The sequence below is a fragment of the Alosa sapidissima genome, chromosome 15 (assembly GCF_018492685.1).
Source record: "Alosa sapidissima isolate fAloSap1 chromosome 15, fAloSap1.pri, whole genome shotgun sequence".
In the NCBI taxonomy this organism is placed as follows: Eukaryota; Metazoa; Chordata; class Actinopteri; order Clupeiformes; family Clupeidae; genus Alosa; species Alosa sapidissima.
In genome coordinates, this window is record NC_055971.1 from 19,263,651 (window position 1) to 19,274,547 (window position 10,897).

Below are 10,897 nucleotides of genomic sequence, written 5' to 3' on the forward strand. Positions count from 1 at the left end.
CCCCCCCCCCCCCCCCCCACACACACACACACACACACAGACACACGATCCCTCTCTCTCTTTCCGGGCTTGTCTAATCGAACGTGTCGTTGATGAGGATTTCTTGGCTTGGTGAGCCCTGTGTGTGCCTGTGAGGATGGAGTGTGGTGGCGTGAGGGTCACTATAAAAATCGAACTGACCGCTGGCAGGAAGATCCACACTAAATGTGAGTTACTGTCTGAAAGGGCTATGGACCCTTTCAAGAGAGTTCCATTATCAGCATCATAGTTGGCCCCACAAGACTTCCTTTTTAACATTCCATATGTTATCTTAATGCAGAGGAAGTAGATTGGGGCCCAAATAGAACGTTCAAGCATTGTTTTTGTTTTTATTGTTGAAAGGGTCTATTAGAGCAACACTGCACCTTTCAGCTTTTGAAAGCAATGCCCTACATAGTTTGGGTATTGTACATGCCTAATAAGGACATTATTTATTATAACAAAAAATGAGACGTCCAAAAATGGATTCTCTAGCCTTGTAGCAGCTTAGCCTAGCCTACTGTTAATGTACTGTATAGTGTAAGAAGTCACCATTACTAATGCTGACACACTGCATACAATCATTTAACAAGTCACAAAGTTAAAGTTTCAATATAATACACACCTATGAATGAACATACTTCCCTATAAGTCCAGCAATCAGTTACTGGTACCCTGAGGCAGTAAACCTGTGGTGCTCCGTCTGGCTTGAACAGGTCCTGGGCTACCTGGCTCGTCTGAGTGAGTTCTCCCAACAACTCAATGCATACTCTGATAGGGTGACTGGTATGGGGTAGAAGGAGGGGGGTGTGGGTGCCTGCTGTTGCATGGTCAGCAAGAGGTAGGGGGGTAGGAGGAGAGAGGAACCAGGCAGCCAGTGGAAAGGAAGGGGGAGGAGGAGGGGTATGGTGTGGTGGGAGGGGTAACTTGGGGGAGAAGAAACTGAAGTTCAGCATCAGACGGGGGTGGGGGGGGTGGGGGTGATGTTGATGGTCTGGAGAATGGGGTGCTGGGGGTTCTAGAGTCCGCTTGGCGAGGGCTCACCTTGGAGTTCTTGCCACTGCTGCGAGCCGTCTGCACAGAGCAGGTGCGCTGCACCAGCTGCTCCGGGGTGGACGGAGATTTGTCCGAAGACTGGTCCGAACCCTTCTCCACCATGGCGGCGTCCACCTCCAGGCCCTGGGGCGTCGGCGAACGGGAGCGTTTGCGCAGGACGGGTGAGCAGGCGGGCGTGCTCCGGTTTGAGTTACTGGCAGTGCTGGAGAGAGAGAGAGAGAGAGAGAGAGAGAGAGAGAGAGAGAGAGAAAGAGAGGAGAGGGAAAGAGAGCGAGTGAAGGAGAGAAGAGAGCAGAAGGGAGCAGAGAGATCAAGGCAGATGAGAAGGTAAGAAAGGAAGAAAAAGAAAAAAATGGCTATTAATGAACAGGTTTCATATTAATAACATGGTACTCTCAGATCAACTAACACCTCAAGGTGTGTGTGTGTGTGTGTGTGTGTGTGTGTGTGTGTGTGTGTGTGTATGTGTGTGGGGGGGCTAAATTCATAGGGGACAGGTTTTTATTTTTGCTTCTCTGCTTTGGATCATCTCCATGAGACACAGAAGACTGCTATTCCATAGTGTTCTCTGCTTCTCTACGTTCTACACACCTTTGGCTTACTACATCATGCGCATTAGATCCACAACAGACTGGCATCTGTCAAAATGGTGGCTGAAACTACTTCCGCACGTTGCCAGAAAGTCAAACAGCACAGCGCCAGCTCAGGGTCGATGGCATTCGCAGAGAAACCATGGCAACCACACGAGCCTGTGAGGAACCATCATTTGGGGCTTCTCACCAAATGCAACATATGATTAAGTGACTTCTAGACAAATATGTGGAGTCATGCAAACAATGTTATTCTCCCCACACTCACACGAAACACCCTTGCTGTAGCAGATCTAACATATGTTGAAAAAATGCAGTGTTTTTATCCAGCCATGTTCCATCTCAGCTGTAAGTGTTTTACTCTGAATCTTGTCCACTGGACTGAACAGGTCAAGCTCAGATAAATAATCCCCCTATCGCCCAACAATCAGATCAACCATTTACCAGCGTCCATGTCAATCTCAAGGGACACAACAAACTGTTCAGTGTGCCTGCGGTAAAAATGACACCCACGCACGCACGCACGCACGACCCCCCCCCCCCAACAAATAACCACACGGCACGACACCACAACTCCCGGGGCCTTCCGCTGTCTGCTAATCTGGTACTTACGAATACAGGTGCGTCATACTGGACTGGCGAAAGAGCAAGTCCCAGGCCATGAAGTGTGGGTGCGGGGCAGGCTGCGTAGGGTGCTCTCCCATGGACTGGAGGACCAGCAGGTCACTCATCAGCATGCCCCCACTCAAACGCCTCCGCCGCCTCCGCCGCTGCTCTGTGAACTCGGGGTCCATGGCCTCCGGCCGTCGGGAGGGACGCGGCGATTTGATGACACTCATTTGGACAGACGTGACAGACCCTGACGCGACAGCATTCGAATCGTATCGACAACCAGACGGCTCGGAGTCCCCCTTGTGATGTGAACTCACATGATTCGAGAACTAAAAGCTATGCGTGCGCCATGTTGATTCTTGGAGGGGATAGACGCAGGAACATGACAAACACATTACCTAAACGAGAGCAAGCGAGAGAGAGAGGCACAGTGTCTTAGAGTCTTAATGTGGACTTGCCCCACAAGCCTGAAAATGTCTACTTGGCCACGCCCTGTGTTTACATGACAGCAGTGGGTAATCCCATTATGTCACTGCAAATAGGCTTGAAGAATTACCCCCACTACCCAATAATACACTGCACACTCCTGCAGGAATCACCGAGAGACACTGATTACTGTGCCACGGACAGTCAAACACACACACACACACACACACACACACACACACATACATACATGCACACACACACACACACACACTTTTTACTTCCCTCTGCGGATGTATACAGTTCATGTACAGCAGACGTATGGGATGATCACACTTTCCATACTGTAGTCAGCAACAGAAAACACTTTTACACAATTACCTCAGGCAGTTATTTTTCTGCATTACTATGAATATTTATTTCCTGGGTCCTTTGAAAGCAAGTATTTGCCTCCCTCTTTGTTACCCCCTCTAAGCTGCCCTATATAGGGTTGCCACCTGTGTCTGACAAAAATCCTGGACATTTTGACCATCCAATCGACCTTTTTGTTTGTAAGCAACGGCGCCTTTCGCACATCTAACCCAAGATAAAAACCGTCATTCTAAGCGACAATTGTATAGCTAAAATTAGTAAGAATGACAATTTCTAGTTATTTGTTTAGTTAATTGCTTTATTTAATAGCAGACCTTTATTATTTTGTTATATTTTCAACAGTTTTTAGTTGTGGACACCTGGGGGCAGTATTGAGAAAAAAGGGGGAATACATAATTAAGTTCTGCTTTTTTGCTTATGTGGAATAAACTTTCCTTTCTCTGTCTCTCCTTGTCCCACACACTCTCCGTCTCCACCTTACCATTTCTAATGAACCTCCACGGTGCGTGCCCCCACCACCACCACCCATGTTATGCTACGTCATTTTTGTAGAGCCAATAAGGCAATGCATACGTTTATGGACGTAGGCACGCTTCAATTAAACTGAAATACACATTTTGCATTCAGTGTCCAGGATTTTTATTTTTATTTTCCTGGACAGACCATGAAAATCCTGGACAATCAGGAAAATCCTGGACAGGTGGCAACCCTAGTCCTATACCCAGCTGTACCAAAAATGGACTCTGAGAGATGCAGTGGTGTGGTGGTCACAGGAGACAGGAGCCTACGGCCTAGAACAGAGTAGATGTGCGCTATCAAGCGATCTGGACTGAGTGTCCTCTGATGTGTGGGTGACACACAAACATGCGTTTGCACACACACACACACACACACACTTTACATACACACTTCAAAGCACACACACACACACACACACACACACACACACACACACACACACACACACACACACACACACACACACACACACATCAACACACACACACACACTCACTTTCCAGCCCTCCAGACCTCGCTAACCTAACTGCTCGTATTGACCTGGTCTCTGGAGAACAAAGGCTGTAAATGATCCTGCGGGGTGCCTTTTTGCGCAGGCCTGACCTGGTCACATTATCCACCATTACACAAGCGCTTACATCATGTGCAGCCAATCATCTCGTTCCCGACGGGCACAACTGTGCCACTCTACAGTTACATCGCTGTTGCCCTTCTACACACGTCTCATGCTTAAATCACAGACTACTGCCACCCACTGGACGGGGTCTCAGGTGTACGGCTCCGTCACAGCAGGCCCCTGTGGACACAGCATGCATGTGTTGGCATGCATTTAGCTGTGTGCCCATTAAAGGAATGCTAGAAGGTTCCTCTTACAAGTTCCAGTATGGAACCAATGGAACCTTGGTGGAACCAATGGAACCTTGGTGGAATTAGCTGTTGGAGGCAAATATTTTTCAAACCTTAGAAGGATTCTGATAGAGAAGATTTGCTTCACAGAAAGTGTGAGTACACATTACCAAAGCAGCAGAAAAATATGCGCTACACCTCTAAAATGTGCAAGCTTTGACTGCCTCCTACAGTGCTTGCTTAGTCGATATAAATATGCTGAGGTTTAGGTGCAGAAAGGACAAACATATAGACAGCAGATTCAGGATCAAGGCACTGCTCAAGCAAGGGAAGACCAGGAGGGATTATTACCCTTCACAGTGCTTCATGAAACACTACCCCATGCAAGGAGAGAGTGAGCAAAAGATACAGGCATTAGCTGTTCGGTAGCCATTGACACAGCCAGTGGTTTCATTGACTGAGTCAGAGATAGCAGGGTCAATAGTGAGAGGGCGCTGGGGGCTTAGGGGATGGAAGGTACAGTATACTACTCATCCAGAGCACTGGGAGAGAGGAGGACGTACAGACCTTCCAGATGGACCCTGACAGGTTTTTCATGGCACTCCCCTGAGGACTGTTCTAAGCCAATTATTCATCGGAGGCTTATGACGCCCGGGGCAGTGAGTGCAGACATGCAACCAAAAGGAGGAATGGTGATGATAAGAGACTTCCCTCACCTTGCCAATTCACACTAGTCTCTGTTTGCTTAGCCAGTAATGAGTTTGGTTTATGATAATCATGCTAACACAAGCCTTATAGAGCCTTGTGCTAGCAGCTAATGCTCACACAAGCCTGACAGTGCTATAATATGTTAGCGGCTAATGCTAACCCAAGCCTAATTTGGATTTGAATTTGGATCCTTGGATAGACACACTCACTATTGCATTACCTTTCCAGCTAGCATGGCTAGTACTTTTGTCCTAGTGTGTAGTGACTCAGCCTTTTGTTGCTTAAAGATGGCTGAGTCAGTCAGGCCTTGGAACAAGACATGCGTGTTTGTCCTGACACACAGTGGTGAGCAGTGACATAGCTCAATGCCTGGGGATGCCACTGGCAATGAAGTGCACCTGCATAAATTATGTGTGGCAGGAAAAAGAATACAATTATCTTAAAAGCCTTTGTGTACAATGGGTGAACATCATGCCCTTCTTTCTCAATAAACCCCCGAGGGTGGACAGTTACCTGGTTTGTATGCCTGTTGTTTACTAGTATTTTCTTCTGTGAAGCTACACTGAATGCAGATGAATGGGGCTGGGCATGCTAGATAGCTTAAGGTCTGGTTTGAAATTAGCATATTCAGTGAAAATGTAATGTCGTAGCCTTACAAATGTAAACACAATTATATGACCAGAGTCTAAATATGAATTATAATATGAACTGTTTCAAATACAGCTATAGGCTATGGTAGGCTGTTGGTGCAATAACGAAGTTCCAACCACAACAATCAATACATTTTGCAGTTGTCTCTGAAAAACCAATGACTATTATAAGTTGGTAACAATGAACATGTAAAGAAGGTGCATAAACAGTGAGAGTGGGATCATGTTATTTATGTTATCATCTTGCTTGCTACAGTAAGCCTCCTCTACATACTTGCTGCACACTGCCCCCCCCCCCCCCCCCCCCCCCTACATACACAGCACATTGTCTTCAGGATCTTCTCCAACACACATCCTCTACATACTTACAGCACACTGCCTCCACCTACCACACACACACTACACACACACACACACACACACAGTCACTGCTCCACTCCCCTCCCGTCCACACACACTTCTTCACTGTCATCACTCACATACTCTGCTTGCAATAGTAAGTCCCTTCACCATACTTGCAGTACACTGCCCCCCCCCCCCCTCCCCTACATACACAGCACATTATTTCATCAGGAAGCTTCTCCAACACACATCCCCAACATACTTACAGCACACTGCCCCCCCCCCCCCCCAATACACAGCACATTGTCTCATGAGGAAGCTTCTCCAACACAGAACACAAGAAGAGATATCCGCACACTGTATCTAAAGCTCCCAGTTTAATGGTGGATGATGATACACAACGTTTCGACGAAGACCTGAGTGGTCGAAACGTTGTGTATCATCCTCCACCATTAAACTGGGAGCTTTAGATACAGCGTGCGGATATCTCTTTTTGGGTTCTACGTAGTATTCCCAATATCCAGCACCTGTACTTCAGTCCACTTCTATCTATCCACACTCCACACTATCCACACCACTTCAGTCACTTCTACACAAGCTTCTCCAACACACATATTGCACACTGCCCTCTCCCCACATATACAGCACACTATCCCATCTCCCTTGTCATCCCCCCAACACACACACCAAGACCCCTGGCAGTTGGGTTAGCCCCTTGAGCCGTGTATCTGCCCAAGGTTTCTTCCTTGGTAAGGGAGTTTTTCCTTGCCCCTGTTGCTCTTGGGTGCTCCTTGTTGGTGCCCCCCCCCCCAATTCCAATCCTCCCCCACCTTTCTTATGCAGCCCTTGCTACTTAATCTACTAAACCCCCCACCCCTCCTCTTCTACTGCACTTTTTACCCCCCCCCCCCCCATAAATGCACAAGTAGGCTGACACCAGACATAATTTCACTGCATTTCTTACATCCAGTAACTATATGCATGTGACAATAAACTTCCTTGTATCCTTGTTAGTTTCCTGTGGAGAGCTATAAACAGTCTGGTTAAAAGAGAAGGAAACCAATAGCGACGTGCATGCTAGGATGCTGGAGGGTGTGGAGTGCATTGGTATTCCGCAAGCAGAATCACTGTCTGGAAGGGGTCTAGTAGAGCAGAGAGTGTGTTCACATGTACACACAAAAATACACACGCACACACACACACACACACACACACACACACACACACACACACACACACTCACACGCACACACACACACACGTACACACACACACACACACACACACACAGTCACACACACACATACACACACACAGTCAGTCAAACAAACACATGCACCCACACACACATACACACACACACAAACACAATTTATAGTTAGTCAGAAGGCCTCTGATTCATAGTTAAGCACTCTCAGAGTTAAATCATTTCTCATGTCACATGCAGGATTCAGGCTGAACAGTGAATGGCCTAACCTGCCTGTCATAGGTCTAACTAAGAGGACTCCAGAGAGAACAGGTCACAGGTCTGAAATTCTCACAACTCAGAGTGGCATACACGCGCGTACACATAAACACAAACACACAAACACACACACACTCACATATACACACACACACACACACACACACACACACACACACACACACACACACACACATACACACATACACACACACACACACTGTTTGTAAGGCACATAAGACACTGTCCAGAGACTCATTATAAGGAATTAGCACAGAGAGGAAGATAAAGAGAGAGTGGAAGTAGGAGAATAACAGACACAGACTGAATGCTGAACATGCTGGACTCACAGAGAAAAACAAGGGGAGGGAGGGAAAGACAGAAACAAATAGAGAGAGAGAGAGAGAGAAATGCAGAGAGAAATGCAGAGATAAAAGTGAGCGTGAGAGAAAAGGGTAGAAGGAGAGGTTCTGTCCTCCAAGTACACAAGCAAGAGATCATGCCGGTTTGCTGCACAAAGCAAAGAGGCAGAATGAATATTAAACAGACTCCAGAAGACTGAGTCTGCCTCACCACCCCTCCAGCCCTCCTGATTTTAAACGCATCGAGGGAGACAGGCACCCAGCCTCTCAGTCCACCGCACCACCCCACGCCACATCACACCACGCCACGCCACATCACACCACGCCACGCCACATCACAGTCAGCCCCAACCAGAGCGTTGTTACCATTACCATGGCAACCCCTGTTTTTGTTTGGTGTGTGTGTTGTTTAGAGGAAGAGGCATGCTTGAGAGGAACAAAAAGGACTACGGAAAGCAGAGGAGAGAGAGAGAGAGAGAGAGAGAGAGAGAGAGAGAGAGAGAGAGAGAGAGATAGAGAGAGAGAGAGAGGAAAGGTGAGACATATAAGAGAGAGGGGGGGGGGGCAGAAAGAGAGAAATATTCTGATATTAGACAAAAGGAAGCATGGCTGAGTTCTCCCATGAAGGAACATGGATAAGCTGTACGGATGATTCACTTACACTGCCACACTGACAGACCAACCTCTGGGGGAGGTTTTGCCATTGTGTGCAACTCATTTTTCAGCCTTCACCATTTGATTTCATTCTCAATTACACCATAGTGAAGACCTATAATGCAATTATGCGTGTGCATTAAAATTTGGTCTTGTGTGACTTACTCTCCTTTCTCCTTAGTCCTCTGCAATTATCAATGATTGAAGCACCTTGCACAGTCAACAGCTCAGTGTCTGTCTGATAGGAGTGTATGTGTGTGTGTGTGTGTGTGTGTGTGTGGGGGGGGGGTATAGGTGTGCATAGGAATACATGAATCATCAACACCATCCTATAATGCAGACACTGGGAAATGGCTTTCAAAAAGCTTCTTTTCCCCACGCTACATGCACATTGCCATAGCAACAATAGCGAATGGTGTAAAATATTCAGTATACTGAGCTAAATATACCCCCCCCCCCCCCCCCCCCACCCAAGGAAGTTCTCTACTGACAGTGCCGCATGCTGTCAGCCTGCTAGCATGGGAACCAAACAGCATTGACAAAGATGCTACCCTCCAGTTGGAGGTAAATGCACAGAGATTTGTACAGGAAGCTAATAGGGATGATGGTAGGGTAGCGTAGTGGTTAAGGACCTGGGCTTAGTGGGCTAGCATGTAGTAGCCAGAAAAGTTGTCAGTTCAATTCCCGCTGTTGTGCCCTTGAGCAAGGCACTTAACCCCCGAGTTGCTCTGGTTACAATGGCCAAATGTAAGTCACTCTGAATAAAAGTGTCTGCTAAATCCATAAATGTATGCAAATATAATAACCTCTTGGTATCAATCATGTTAGCATGCTAATATTTGTTACACAATCAGCTGTCGATAGCTACGGTTAATTTGTTGCCTTAATAATTACTTTTTTTCTTATTTCTCATTTTAGCTTTGGCAGGAATACAAAAGTGAGGGAAAAGATAAACAAGAACAAAATCCTGAGACTGAAACGGAGATGCTGTGTAAAGAAAGCATGTATTGATCATCTATCACCCTTGGATGTGCTTAGTTGCATGACATGCTCATCAGTAATCACTTGCCACTGTACTGGTGGATTTCATAACATTTCAAAAACACCTGACAAAAAGCAGGGTATAAATAGGCGCTAAACACCAAAATAATTGCTGGAGCACAATATAATATTCTAAGCATAACCCACACACTTTCCTCAGCCCAGACGTAAGAGAGTTGACACCGTTAAGTGACTACGGTGCTAATTGCGACCTGTCCAAGTAGGCAGTCACGCTCCAGTTGCCAGTGGCCGGAGATTTCAGGCTTTTCCGGAAGCCTCTGTCTTCATGACAGCATTGGCTGCCACTGAATAATCTCCATCTGGCAAGACACTTCCTCCCTCTGCATCCCGCCAGGACACCACTCTCACCGCTCACTATCTCACACAGGAGAGCGGGCGGCATGCAGGAACCCAGATATACACACACACACACACACACACACACACACACACACACACACACACACACACAGTCACACACACACACACAACCACACCCACACACACACACACACACACACACACACACACACACACACACACACACACAAACATATGCACTCAATCCATCAATCACCACATGAGAGCACAGTAGCATATCGTCATCTATCTCCACATCAGTAGAACCCATCTCCCGTTACCCAGCCTCCTCCTTCCCTCATCCCGTGCAGCATGGGCACACATAGGAGAGAAAGAGTGTGTGTGTGTGTGTGTGTGTGTGTGTGTGTGTGTGTACAGTATGGTATGTGTGTGTGAGAGAGAGAGTGCGAGAGGAAAACAAAGATGGCTAGTCCCAAAACGAGTGCTAGTTCTGCAGGCATAATTAGTGATCTGGTCTCCTACTGCTTCTGCAAATACATGAATGAGAGGACGATGCCTACAGCCTCCACGACATCAACCATCAAAAGATCACCGCCATGCTGCTCAATCGGCAGCCATGTTACATAAGGCATCAAACACAGACAGAGCCATGCACACACACACACACACCACACACACACACAGACCCACCTACTCATTCATCCTCTCTCACACACACACACACTCCTACTCCCACATTCAAAACACAGACCGACATAATCATACACACACCCAGACTGATACAATTCCCACACACATGCACAGGCACATCCATATCCACGGCGAGGTGATGAGCCGTTGGCATTGTCACTAACCTGGCAGCCATGAAGCTCAGCACTGTTGCGCTCAGTACCTCTCAACATGGATGGGCAGAGA

At 47.2% G+C, this 10,897-nt stretch overlaps 1 protein-coding gene across 15 annotated transcripts in view; it reads right to left on the bottom strand.

Annotated features, from left to right (window-relative positions):
• The window catches only part of gramd1bb (GRAM domain containing 1Bb), a 133,303-nt gene that overhangs the window by 28,048 nt on the left and 94,358 nt on the right, over nt 1-10,897 (bottom strand). For 13 of the 15 annotated variants that reach the window (XM_042062906.1, XM_042062910.1, XM_042062905.1 and 10 more), the window contains one exon: nt 1,063-1,276. In XM_042062906.1, the coding sequence (XP_041918840.1) occupies nt 1,063-1,276 (214 nt within the window). Of the gene's footprint in view, nt 1-1,062; nt 1,277-2,276; nt 3,216-10,836 lie in introns of those variants that run through there. The other 2 variants (XM_042062917.1, XM_042062914.1) reach the window with 2 other exon arrangements.